Genomic DNA, 14,374 nt, shown 5'->3' with positions numbered 1-14,374 from the left:
CCTACTCTCTGGCCCCCAAGAGCTGTTTTCATTTTAGTTCTACTGAGTCAGAGCCTGTATTTCAAAAGGTCTTCAGATGACTTATATGGCCATTTAAGTCTGCGATGCACTGAACTAGACGATTTCTCTAGCTGAAGTACTAGTTTCCTTCCATTGGATAGAGAGGGAGTCTTCTCATCTGATTCTATTTTGGGACATCTGCCTCCGGCAAGGAGATGTGCAAAACATGTGCCACCAGATGGCGCCAAAGATATTCCATCAGAGAAGACGCTGTGCTTGATGGCTCTTTACCTTCTCCGATGCCAGGGATCTATTGTGGTTAGAACCTGCAAGCTGAATATCTGGGCTTACCTGCAGAAATCCAGTGCTGGATGGGGACTGGAGAGCATGACCTACCCCAAGCACACAGGTGAGGAAACTGGGGCCCCTTTCAGTCAATCAGTTGGAAGCAGAGCAGGGATACCTGCAGTGCTGCTTCCACCCCTTCGTGGCCCATGAAGCTCAGCCAGCCTCTCCTGAGTCTGGACTTGTAGGCAGCAGGTGGGGCATTATGAGCTCTCCTTGAGGGAGAACTGAGGGGTGGTGGAGGTAGAAAGAAGTGAATTAGGCAGTGGATGTCAATGGCTCTGGCAGGGGTGGAGAACACGAAACAGTGGGAAATCTGATAGGAAAGAAGGGAACATTTCGATGAGAGGAGAGAAAGCCAACTGACATTTATTGATCCCTCTCACTGTGACCTTGACTCTGTGCTATGTATGTGCTTACCTGCATTTGCTCATTTAATCTTCACAAAATAACTACCAAACAAGTACTATGAGCTCCGTTTTCTCCCCATCTCAGAAGTGGAAAGTGAGGTTCAAAGGGAACAGCAACAGTCAGAAGAGAACTTCTGAATCCTCTTACCACCAAGTCTGTAAACCTTTTTCCTCCATATCCATTTGCTTTGTGTTTCCTCCCGTTACCACCAATGAACTGTCCCTGCTCCTAGCTAAAGCCACCCCCAGGTGTGTGTCAGGTCCCATCATTTTTGCCTGCTCTCCTTTGTAATTTTCTCTTTTTTCTGCATCAATTTCTCCTCTACCAGATCACTGCCATCAGCACACAAACATGTCATCAAGCTCCCATCTTTAAAAAGGCTTCCTCTTGACTCTCTATAGTCCTACCCTAGTTCTTATTTGGAAGAGCTGTGTATACTTATTGCCTCTGTTTCCCTTTTTCTCAGTCTCCCTGAAACCAGTCAAGTCAATCAACTGTCCCCACCTCTTGACAAGGTCACCTGTGCCACCACCTTGTCACATTCGGTTGTCAGTCCTTAGTTACTTCTTCTTTGACTTCTCAGCAGCATTGGATACTACTGCTTATTTTCCCTTGGGAAACTCCTTCTGCACTTGGCTCCTGGAGCCCCACACTCATCGGCTACCTCGCTGGCTACTTCTTCATGCTCTCCTTTCTGGAACCTTCCTCTGAGGCAAGTTACCCTGTGAAGTGGCAAGTTACCCTGATTATAGACCGGAACTCAAGAGGAAGAACAGCAGTTCTTGAGCCCCATATTATAAAGTTGGCCAAATACAGTTATCTCCATCATTAACTTTCATTTGGGGCAGCTCTTGGGTAACGTGTTAGGGAATTAAAAGTGGAGAGGAAGGAAGCTGTTTAGCTTTCTGAAGGTAACCACCTGAAGAAACCCAGGGGTGCAGGATGTTGTTGAACATGGCTTGTGCCCATAAATGCCACGGGCCACCTAAAGTGTGACTGGCTGTTTCCCATTCACAATGAAAGAAAAACAAGTTTTCCTCTTTAGAGGGAGCTTCCATAATTACACTTCCTGCAAACTGAGGATCAGAGGCTGTCCATTCAGGAAATGCAGAAAAGGATGAGCTGAAAATGTAATTTCTATTTTGTTTTTAATAGTCACATTTGACGAAGTGATAGGGAACTTCCATGGTGAACAACAGATTACTGGAGAAAAGGGAAAGAGCCATTTTGTAGGTGAGGTGAGACTGCTGTCCCAGACAGGGAGAAGGGCAGGGAGTTAGACTTGGTCAGGGTCTGCTCAAAGTGGCTTTGGAGGCCTAGGGCCCTGGGGGACTGGGTTTTGTCCACTGCAAGGCCAGGCCTGCTTCCAGGATCTGCATAATTACCTTCCCAAAGCAGCTGGCTACCGTCACTCACTTGTTCATTAGTGTGTCTGGGGGCCTGTTTCTGGGCCTTCACTGCACCTGGCCTTGCAGATATAAGGATAAATAGAACAGTCTGTCTGTAGGTAGTTAACAGCTTATATGTTCAGAAAAATTCAAGTTCCCTTAATGATACCAAGCAAAGGCCTTCTAAACAACTTCAGTCCTATTTCTGTGTCATGAGGAGAATTTTCTGAAACTGCTGGACCCTCTAGAAGGCAGTTCCTGGCCCATGCAGAAGATGGGTTAGACCTATTCAGACACACTCTGGAGGAACCAGAAAGAGTAATTACCAGCTTTTTGCTTCCCTGGGCTTTTACCTGATGCAGCAGACTAATGGGAGGTCACAGAGGAGCCAGGATCAGATGTAAGAGACCCATGGGAATCTCAGGGCTAGAGACGGCCCTGTAAGTGAACAGCAGGCACAGAACACAGGGCTTCATGAAAAGGAAGGCTGTGGAGAGAGAAGGTTGAAAAGGCCAGGGGAGGCCTCACTGTGAGGGAAAGAGAACAGAAAGGCCAGGAAGTACTGTTCCATGTGTGTGGCCATGGTGTAGGAAAGAGGGCAGCAGACCCCCAAGAGCCGGAAATAACTCCCGGTGTCTGGTAAACAGGACAGATCAGCTGGACAGAGTCTTCAGAGCTTGGCCACTCCTTCCCATCTGCCCCTTTGGTATCATGACAAACTTAGCTCTGGGGAACTTAGAAGCGTTCTGCAAAGTGGGTGACTCCTGAGCTCTGGAGAAAGGTGGGATCAGCCAGACACCAGTGGGACAGGCTTGGACCTAGGTGTGGTACCTTGGAGGAGGTGAAGCCTGAGACTTTAAGGACACACAGAAGTCAGCCAAGAGCAGAAGAGAATTCTAGGCAAAGGGATCAGCACATTCAAAATCACAGAGTTGGCAGAAAATTCATAGAACCGTGAGGAGTTCAATGGGTTGGAAGAATAGGGTATATGTGGAAGGTGGATAAACGTCCTGCCTCCTTCTCAGGCTTGCCCAGATCTGTGCTCACACCCATCTCTTTCCTCACCTCCACCAAAGCGCCTCTATCCTGGGTATCAACCATTCTTCCCTCCCTCTCATACTATGTGCCAGGAGCATACTATGCACCAGAGGTATTTGTGCTAGGTACCAGAACTAAGTACTGTTACGTGCCTGTCCCTGCCTATACATGACTCCTGTCCTTATAATGACCTGGTGCCATAAACTGGGGTAATTCTGGTGTAAAGTTGGTGTAAAGTCCAGCCAACTAGAATAGATGCTGGCCTTTTAAAACCATCTTGGTCATTCTGTACATACTGACGATTATCATTTCGGGCTGTTAATACTATGATGTACATTTTGCAGATAAAGAAGGCTGTGAGGATTTAAGTCAAGTGGCCAAAGCCAAAGGGAGAAAAATGGGGATTCAGACCTAGGCTTGTCTCAATACAAGGTCTGACTATTAAGCACTCAGACTCACAAATTAAAATTTGAAAGTGTGAGGGGGTGATGATGGCCTGACATGCCACAGGGCACACTGACAGGCCATCTGGCCCCAGGTATGTGGTAGGACTCGGGAGTAGTGCAGGTCCAGGGCAGGCCGGTGGGGTAGGAGGATGCTGTGGACTGGACACGCCAGCTAGACTTTCACACCCGAGCCACGCTGTGTGAGGAGCTAGCAGTGGGGGCCGGAGGTCCATGGTCACTAGGCCAGCAGCATCCTGGATCTGGCTTCTGTGGAAGAAGGCAGCTGACCTGTCCTCCAGCATGATCATTCCTATTGCTGTCCCCCTTCCAGTTTCCTCCTCCCCTAAGAGCAGGGAGGCTTCTCTGGTCCCAGTTGAAACAAGTCACCTGAGCCTCTGTCTTTTCCAAAGTCTCCCGAAAAGACTGCCAGCAGTATGTCAGCACACGAGCAGCCCTGCTCACCGAGGACCAGCCTGGGGCGGCTGAGGCTCTCTGTGAGCCAGCTGGGGTGGGCACAGAGGAGACAGTCAGCAGTCCTGGGGAGCGCTTCACCCTTCCAGCACTGGGTTTCCAGAGGCCCCACCGTGTGGTCAGCCCTGTGGGGTGAGTCCAAGGTGTGTGGTACAGCCGGACTGGCTGGGAGACAGTTCAAATTATGTGCTGGAGTTCCTGCTCAGCTCCAGGCATGGCCCTGCCCTCTTGGAGCTGTCTGCTGTGATCCTCAAGCCCTCAGTCCCACCTTCCTTGTTCCACCAAGGATGTGATGCTGAGCCGGTATTCGGAGCCGGCAGCATGGCCCCAGTGTCATTTTCACGTGGCAGCCTGGTTCTAGCCCCTCCCATATGTGGAGTTTCAGGTAGATTCCGATGAGGAGTCCTGCTGGGGTGCATTGGGTCTGTTCCCAGCAACCACATATAACTTGTTTTTGGGGTCTGTTTGCCACGGTCATCCCTCCCTTCTGCCCTCCCTCCCTCTCAACCCTTTTCAATTCTGCATACGGTGTTCCTTTTTCTATTTTTGAGCATGGCTATATAGTTTTATGTTTCATTTCTCTTAACTTTGTATTTGGAGTTAAAGATTAAGCAGGAGCTTCATCTTCCATGTTTCCCCCTGAGTCCTGGAATTGCTCACCAATGTCCTAATTGCCCACTTAGCACTGAGAACACACATCATAGGCTTCTGGTCCTGGACTCATCAGTAACCAGCTGATGGTGTGGTCAAGCCCCTTCCCCTCTCTGGATCTCCTCTTTGGTCTGTAAACCAGGGGAGGAGGGGATGGGAAAGATGGGAGCAGCAGGCTTCTGGAGACTAGTGATATCCCCACTTATGTGGGATCTGGAATTTAATCCTTAGCAAGAAGACTCGTTGCACCGCCTCACCCACACAGGGGAATAGGCAGCCTGATGTCATGGAGAGAGAGTGGAGAGCTGTGAGTCAGAAACAACTAGGTTCTAGTCCTACTTTGTGTCTGTCTGGCTATGTGACCTGGAGCAAAAATTAATGCTTGAACTCCAGTTTCCTTACCAGTGACAGGGGACAGCAATGTCTGTCCTCCCTGAGGGGGTGGGGGGCTGTTGCCAGGAAGTTACGAGGCAGTATGGATTAAAAAAATAGCTCACACCTAAAGTTCTCTGTGCATGCAAAATATTATTTGGCACAGCTTGGGCTCCCTGGGAAGCACATTCTGAGACATGTAGAGTGTTCAGTATGTTACCAAGAAGCGCCCTTGGGATTGGCACCTATGGAAGAGAGTGGGAAAGGGGTGGGGCAGGGGGAAAGCAGGAGGGAGCAGAGGAGAAGCTGGGCTATGATGCAGTCCCCAAAGCCTCAGCCAACCCTGTGGGGGAGCTCTGGAGTTCAATGTCCCCTCAGACTTGTCCTGCATTGGGCCAAAATGGTTGGGCTTTTATATTCCCTCATCACGGGGTGAGGGCATCCCCGGCAGGGCAGGACCATGGGCGAGGCAGCTCTGGAGCTGGGACTCTGCCCGAGGCAGCTGACAGCCCTGCCAGTAGTTGGGGCATCAAGTCTTTTCTCGAAGGAAGATCTGGGTGGTGTGCCTCCACCCCCACCTCTTTACTGTTATTACTTACATGCTCCTACCTAACAGTCAGCCTGTCCTATCAAAGACTTGATATTACAGGGCTCCTGACATTCTGGTACTATTCGCTAGCTCTCATCACACATTTCAGATGCATGACTTTAGTTTTTAATTGCTGAGAAAAGAATGGGAAAGTCCTCTGCTGTCTGCTGTGGGACCCAGAAAACTATTCCATCCAGCTTTGCCTGGGAGCGAAATAGACTCTGCTGGGACTGGCTATGAACAGGAAATCAAAACCAATGAATTTAACAATGAACTGACTAAATTAAAAATGCTACATGTGTACACACGACGATGTAAATCCGTCTGAGTGTAAGCACATGTGGGGGGCACTACTGTGTAAGTACATGTATGATGACCTGGACAAGAGAGAGGCTGCAGGGGCAGGTGTCCAAGGTAGACATGCCCACGGGAATTGGCGGGTATGCTTATGAGAATGTCAATTTGTGTGTGTAGACTTCATTCATTCATTCATTCTCCAAATACTTATGAAGCATCTAGAATGTGCCAGGCACTGTGCTGGGAACTGGGGAATGAGAATAGATGACATAGTTTCTGCCTCTGGAAGCTTATTGTCTCCTGGGGAGACAGACAACTCCACGCGGACATTTGGAGTACAGTGTGGTAAGAGAACTGACAGGGGAGCACAGGTGACTGTGGGAGCACCTGGTGGGCACCTGAATCAGACTGGGGGAGCAAAGGCTGCTGTGAGTCCTTCCCTGGGACAGGACACCCTTAAGCTGATTCTTGAAAGGTACATATGAGTGACTAAGGGGCAGAACTTTCACATGCAGAGAGAACTGACAAGGAAAGGGGTTAGAGGAGTAAACGTAACAGTGGGTCAGAGGACAGAGAGATTAGTGGGGGTGGAGTGGGGCCCAAAGAGGCAGATCCTCGAGGCCTGATACTTGCAGTGGGGCAGGGTGAACTTGCTCATGAAGAGGGGGTTGACGGCCATAGTTTCATCTTAGAGGTGCTTTCTGGCAGCAGCAGGGGGTAGTGGAGGCAGGTGGATTGCAGGGTCCAGATGTGTCCCCCTGTTTATGAGGATGTACACACATGACTCTGTGTGTGTGTGTGTACATCTGGAGTCTGCACCAGGTGTGCCACCCACATGGACTTGTTTTCCACTCCCACCTTTTGGTCTTGGCAGCCCAGTGGGCTCAGGAGGATGGCTGTCCTGCCTCTGACTCATGAGTGAGTGCCATGACGGGGGAGCCGGTCAGGGGCTAGCCGGCAGGTGTTTCCTTGAGGGCTGTGGCCACACCCCTGTCCACGGGGCTGACAGTGAGGTGACCAGCAGGAGGGCAGGGAGGGAATGCTTCCTGCCACCAACCATTGCTCTTGGACTGTGCTGCCCTGTCTGTGCAGAGTGCCCACTTCTCTGGGTAATACTGGGCTTTCCCAGGCCCATACATCTAGGGTGACAGACTGGTGACAGGCTGGGGGGTTGCCATATGTCAGCTCTCCCTTACTGGGTCTCCCCTCTCTGGCTACCCACTCTTCAAGGGCTGAACTCATATATTTTGATCTTAATTATCTAAAAATATGCTAAACTGTGCTATCCTGCCTCTTAAAAATGTATGCCCAATCCAAAAACACACCCCATTTATCACATTTCTTTAGCTCTTAATGTGGGCCACAGGAAAGGAAGAAACATTTGGTTCTGTAATAGTATGGTCTGGGAACAGTACGACGAGTGATTATGTACTTAGAATTTAGGGTCCAGATTTCAACTCTATACTTACTTTCTGCATAAATTACTTACTCTCTGTGCCTCAGTTTCTTCATTCTTAAGACAGAGATAATAAGATCACATAGGATTAAATGTGTAGAGTGCTTAGAACAGTGTCTGATGTATAATACATGTTCAGCTCTAAACCTCAGCTATTATTATCTGGGTTTGAACCCTCTTAGGTTTAACCCTAACTCATTTGATGACAAGTTGTGACCTCTTTGGGTCTCATCTGCAAAATGAAAGGTTGGCCAATCTTTTACTCCCAAGGAAGGACCAACACCTGTCCCCCACCAACTTGTTCTTGTCCTGACATGCATCTTTGGTTTTAAAACATTCTGCTTGCCAAACTCCCTCTATTAGATGCTAACTACATGTCATCAGTGTTTCTGTTGACTTTTACAAAACATTAGGAATAGCTCCCAGTGCTCTTACTGAGAATGCCTGGATCAGGAGAGATGATCTATGAGGGACCCCTCCCCCCCAACCCTTCCCTTCCAGTTTCACATATTGGCATCTCCACAGCAAGAAGCAAGTGCCTTCAGATACTTCTGGTCCATAGAACAGAAGTTCTATGTAACCAAGTAACCAAGTTGATCCTGAACTAGAAAATGCTTTCTACTGGCTTTTGGAGCACCCTGGGGCCCTGGCATCAATGCCTTCCACAGTTATCATTCTGAGTAACACACATTCTAGCCAAGTTAAGAGAAGGGACTGTCCTGATTCTGACAGTGCTGCACCTAATATTTGGAAAATCCAAGAGCGAGCTATTGGGGCTGGGGAAGGACATTTTTAGGGTAATTGATGCTTTGGTCCGATGAATCCTCTGTGCTAGTGCTTTCCATATACTAGCTCTTTAAATTTTCATAATAATCTCCCAAGGCAGTTATTATCATCCACATTGACTAGACGAGAAGACTATAGCTCAGAGATATGATTAGCCCAAGTTCAACCAGCTGGAAAATGACAGCACTGTTTACTATTTCTTTCATGTATTAAATCGCATAATTCTTACTTTCCTTTGAAGCAGTAATGACGTCCATTTTATAGATGAGGAAACTGAGGCTTAGCAAAGTTAAGGGACTTTTTCAAAGTCACAGAACTAAGTTTAGCCAAGTGGGAGTTGAATCCAACATTAATGCTCTTTCTTCCACAGCTGCTGGCAGCAAACTAGCTAGGAGGTGCCCCCACTTGGGCATCCAGGGGAAATCTGTGAGAAGGCATGAGTCCTTGGTGGCTTTGTCAGGTGGGGTGGAAACTTACCTTGGATGTCATCATTGAACATGCAATACTTGTTGCGGTATTTGTTGAGCAGGCGGAAGGCATTGGCATTGGCAAAGTCTTCAAACTGGATGAGGCAATTTATTCCAAACCTGTGGGAAGGGAAAGGAAAGAACTCATGATTGTCTCCCCAAGGCCAGTCCCTGGCAGATCCCAACCTGCCCTGGGAGTGGGGAGGCACAGGACAGATGGTGGGGGGTGATGTGGCTCATTCAGTGGGGTTTTTGCCACTTGGATGGCTCCTGGACTCCCTGGCTCTGCTTTCCCCATTATGAATGAGGATGGGGAAGGGAGAGAGTAGGAACACGAGGCTTGGTGGGTCAGCTGAGCCCATATTTTTGTCTCTAATGTAGGCTGGTGGCTACCATGAGTTATGGATGGCAGACCCTGAGGGGTGATGGAAAGACTGAGATGGGGCCTGTGGCCATCTGAAATTCTAGCAGAAAGCTCACTACCCGCCCAAGTGCATGAAGAAACCTCGACTTTCCAACTCCTGGGGGGCCTGGAGAGCCTCTGCAGCCTTCAAACATCTCTCTGGGTGAGTCTTGATACCTGGAGTTCCTCCACTAACCAATGTGCAGGTATAGAACATCAGTTAGTGAGCTTGTTCAAAATACAGACCACCAGGCCCATCCTCCAGAGATTCTCACTTAGTGAGTTTGGGGCAGGGCTCATGAATGTATATATATTTTTCCCTCTGGCTTTCTTGTGGCATAATTGACAAAAATCACATATTTTAGATGTACAGTGGGATACTGTGATATACATAATGAAATGATTACCACAACCAAGCTAATTAACACATGTATCACCTCACAGCAACACCATGCTGTGTGTGTGTGTGGTGTGGACATCTAAGAAAACTCTCTTAGCAAACTTCAAGTATACAACTCAGTAGGAACCATGGACTGTGGTCACCATGCTGAACAGGAATCTGCATCTTTATCAAGCACCCCACATTGTTTGGATTCTCACAGTCTAGAGAACTCTGAGAAACAATGCCTGGGTGGGTGAAGACAATGCCCATTAAGCTGCCTGATGTGCCTTTTTAAAAACTATGCTACAACTGACTCCTAGATTTCACTCCTAGATTTCAAGGTCAGGGAAAGTTTGTCTTTCCTACAAAATGGCTGTATCTGTAACCCATTTTTCCTGTTGACATTGTGAGAAAGCTGAGAGTTCAGTTTTCTGCTCCTGGGCTGAAGGCAGCATCAGGCCAGCCTTTCTGCACACACCCTTCCCTTACTCCATTCTTGCTTTTGATCGTCATTTTGATAGTTCTGATCTATTGTGTCTTTTCTTGGAAACAAGCATGACACAAATTATTAAAAATTACCTAATGCACAGACAAAAAAATTTCATCTCATGGGTCCATTTGTGTCGAATATTTAATTAAGTTCATGTTCATTGAGAAAAAGTGCCTTGATTGACCAGCCAGGAGTGTTGAAGCATGAGATGGAGAGAAGGGGTCTGTCACTCCCAACCTGGTGTGAACTACAGGCTTAGGACCAGTGTGGGACCAGCTGTGGAAAGAAAGATTTATGACCCTGCTAGAAAATGTGGGTGGGGCGCATACCTGGTGGGCTTCCTGTGCTACCCGGGGCATCTTTCCAATGAGGCTGTTGTCTATGATGGGTGATTAGTCCTGAAATAGCCCAGAAACTTCTATTTCAACTTCATAATTGTGTGCCTGGCTTACCCTATATGGTAGAAATCCAGCAGCAGGTAAATATTTGCTCCTGTCATGGTCCTTCCAGAACCTTAGCAAGTTAAAGCTGTTGGTGGGGGGACTTGGAGGTGGGTTCATGTCATAGCGGCAGAAATGGAGAGGCTGTGACTTGCCATAGTCCAGTACTAAGAGTGCCAGGCATGGGTCAGCAGGCTTGTGGGCCTCACCTGGCTCTGAATGGTCTAACATCTATCCCTTCACTCCTTTATTCTGCCTCAGTTTTCCGTCTGTCAATGGACACAGTAATATCTGCCTGGCCAACTTCAGTGGGCTGTTGTGAGGATGAAAAGCTGGGGTTATTCTGAAATTGTAAATTGCTAAGCACACATGTCATTTTGGCCACAATTCCTATTCATTCACAGAGCAAGTGCTGTTTGGGGTGGGGAAGGGGGCTCTCTGTATCTCCCAACCCAACATCCAGCCCTGTTCTCCTTTTACAGTGAATACAACTGAAAAATAAAACGTCCTATGCACAAATACAGTGCTATTCTTGCTGACCCAAAATTTACTGTGAATTTTTTTCCAGGGTGTGAATTTCAAGTATTTGGATTGGGAGGGGGACAGAATGTCTTTGGTTGCTGGTGACATTTTGCTATATATAATCCTCACAAGACTCCCAGTGTTGCTCCACGACTGGCCTGGAGCTAAAATGCTGAAAAGGTCAGATAACAAAGCAATGCGATGCACGTTCTTTTTCTTTCTGTCTCTCTTACACACACACACACACACACACACACACACACACACACACAGACGCACACACGCACACACACACTTGACCTTTAAGCAATACCAATCTGAGATAAAAATAAGGCAGAATTATAAATACCTTTGTTCAATGCACTACTACTCTTTCATATTGAATTCAGTTTTTTATGAGTAAATTTTTTTTACTTTTTATTTTTTACTTATTTTTTAATTCCAGTGTAGTTAACATACAGTGTTATATGAGTTGCAGGTGTACAATATAGTGATTCACCAATTCTATACATTACCCAGTGCTCATCATGAAATGTGTACTCTTAATCCCCTTCACCTGTTTTATCCATCCCCCCCACCTCCCTCTGATAACCATCAGTTTGTTCTCTATAGTTAAGTCTGTTTCTTGGTTTGTCTTTTTTCTCCCCCCTTTGTTTGTTTGCTTCATTTCTTAAATTCCACAGGAGTGAAATCATTTGGTATTTGTCTTTCTCTAGCTGGCTTATTTCACTTAGCATTATATTCTCTAGATCCATCCATGTTGTTGCAAATGGCAAGATTTCTTTTTTATGGCTGAGTAATACTGTATTGTGTATATATACTACATTTTTACTCATTCATCTATCGATGGACACTTGGGCTGCTTCCATGGTTTGGGCTATTGTAAATAACACTAATAAATACAGGGGTGCATATATCCCTTTGAATTAGTGTTTTCTTGTATTCTTTGTGTAAATACACAGTAGTGTGATTATAAGATAATAGGGTAGTTCTATTTTTAGTTTTTTTGAGGACCCTCCAAACTGTCTTCCACAGTGGCCGCACCAGTTTGCATTCCCACCAACAGCATACGAGGGTTCCTTTTTCTCCACATTCTTGTCAATACTTGTTGTTTCTTGAATTTTTGATCTTAACAATTCTGATAGATGTGACACGATACCTCAATGTTATTTTGGTTTGCATTTCCCTGATGATCAGTAATGTTGAGCATCTTTTCATTATCTGTTGGCCATATGTATGTCTTCTTTGGAGAAATGTCTGCTCATGCCTTTTGCCCATTTTTTTTACTTGGATTCTTTAGGTTTTTGGGTGTTGAGTTGTATAAGTTCTTTACACACTTAGCATGCTAACCCTTTATCAGACATGTCATTTACAAGTATCTTCTCCTATTCTGTAGGTTGTCTTTTAGTTTTGTTGGTTATTTCTTTTGCTATGCAGAGACTTTTATTTTGATATAGTCCCAATAGTTCATTTTTTGCTTTTCTTTCCCTTGCCTCAGGACACATATCTAGAAAGAGGTTGTTTCGGCTGATGTCAAAGAAATTACTGCTTATATTCTCTTCTAGGATTTTTATGGTTTCAGGTCTCACATTTAGGTCCCTAATGCATTTTGAGTTTATTTGTGTGTAGGTATAAGAAAGTGGTCCAATTTCATTCTTTTGCATGTTGCCTTCCAGTTTTTCCAACACCATTTGCTAAAGAGACTGTCTTTTTCTCTTTGCTTATTCTTGCTTCCTTTATTGAAGATTAACTGAACATTTAACTATGGGTTTATTTCTGGTCTTTCTATTCTGTTGATCTATGTGCCTATGTTTTGCCAGTACCATATTGTTTTGATTACTACAGTTTTGTAATATAACTTAAAGTCTAGAATGGTGATACCTCCAGTTTTGTTTTTCTTTTTCAAGATGTCTTTGGCTATTTGGGATCTTTTGTGGTTCCATACAAACTTTAGGATTGTTTTTTCTAACTCTTTGAAAAATGAATATGCTGTTGGTATTTTGTTAGGGATTTTATTAAATCTGTAGATGTTTTGGGTAGTGTAGCTATTTCAATAATATTTGTTCTTCCAGGGCATGAGCATAGAATGTCTTTCCATTTCTTTGTGTTGTCTTCAATTTCTTTCATCAATTTTATAGTTTTCAGAGTACAGGTCTTTCACCTCTTTGCATATCTATTACTGATTTCAATTCATGGTTACCACTAGGTTTGTACATAACATCTTCTATATATAGCAGTCTATTTTAAGTTGATGGTAGCTTAAGTTTGAGCCTATTCTTTACTCCTTTCCCCACCACATTTCTGATATATGGTATCATACTCTTTTATTTTGTGCATCTCTTGACTGATTTTTACAGATACACTTATTTTTACTGCTTTTGTGCTTTTTTTTTTTCTTAACTCTTAATTACTGTCTTTCCTTTCCATGCAAAGAGTCCCCTTTAACATTTTTTGAAGGGCTGGTTTAGTGGTCATGAACTCCTTTAGCTTTTGCTTGTCTTGGAAACTCTTTATCTTTCCTTCTATTCTGAATGATAGCCTTGCTGGATAGAATATTCTTGGCTGCAGATTTTTCCCTTTCCACACTTTCAATATATCATGCCACTCCCTTCTGGCTTGGAAAATTTCTGCTTAAAAACCTCCTGATAGCCTTATGGGGTTTCCTTTTTATGTAACTGTCTTTCCTCTTGCTGCTTTAAATTTTTCGTTGTTGTTGTTTTTATTGCTACTTTTTGCCATTTTAATTACTATGCATCTTGGTGTAGACCTCCTTGGGTTGATTTTGCTGGGGGAATCTTTGTGCCTCCTGGATCTGGATATCGATTTCCTTACCCAGATAGGAAAGTTTTCAGTTATTATTTCCTCAAGTAAATTTTCTGCCCCCTTTTCTCTCTTTTTAAATTTTATTTATTTAGTTTTTAGTAATCTCTATACCCAATATGGGGCTTGAACTCTCAATCCTGAAGTCAAGAGTTGCATGCTCTTCCAACTGAGCCAGCCAGCCCCCTTCCCCCCATCTTCACTTTCTCTCTTTTCTTCTTCTGGAATCCCTATAATGTAAATGCTATCATGCTTAAAGGAGTTTCTGAGTTCCCTAAGTCTATTCTCATTTTGCATAATTTCTTTTCTCATTTTCTCGTTTTGATTACTTTCCCTTACTCTGTCCTCCAGGTTACTAATATGTTCCTCTGCTTCCTGTAGCCTGCCATTTTATTCCTTCTAGTGTATTTTTAATTTCACCTATTGTGCTGTTCATCTCTGGTTCTTTTTTATGTTTTCTTTTTCTTTGTTAAGGGTTTCATGAGGTCCTCCACTCTTTTCTCAAGTCCAGTGAGTATCTTTATAATCATTGCTTTAAATTCTCTATCAGGCATCTTATCTATTTTGCCTGGGTGTCTTGCTGTGGTTTTGTCCTGTTCT

At 45.1% G+C, this 14,374-nt stretch overlaps 1 protein-coding gene across 3 annotated transcripts in view; it reads right to left on the bottom strand.

The window, feature by feature from the left end:
• ME3 (malic enzyme 3) overlaps positions 1–14,374 on the bottom strand; it is a 184,246-nt gene that overhangs the window by 14,233 nt on the left and 155,639 nt on the right. For all 3 annotated transcript variants that reach the window (XM_045038640.1, XM_011286564.3, XM_023239354.2), the window contains one exon: positions 8,728–8,837. In XM_045038640.1, coding sequence (XP_044894575.1) covers positions 8,728–8,837 — 110 coding nt within the window. The remainder of the gene's footprint in view (positions 1–8,727; positions 8,838–14,374) is intronic.

This window comes from Felis catus, chromosome D1 (genome assembly GCF_018350175.1).
Source record: "Felis catus isolate Fca126 chromosome D1, F.catus_Fca126_mat1.0, whole genome shotgun sequence".
Lineage (NCBI taxonomy): Eukaryota > Metazoa > Chordata > Mammalia > Carnivora > Felidae > Felis > Felis catus.
Note: the sequence above shows the minus strand (reverse complement) of the source record. Positions and strands in the feature narration are given on the sequence as shown.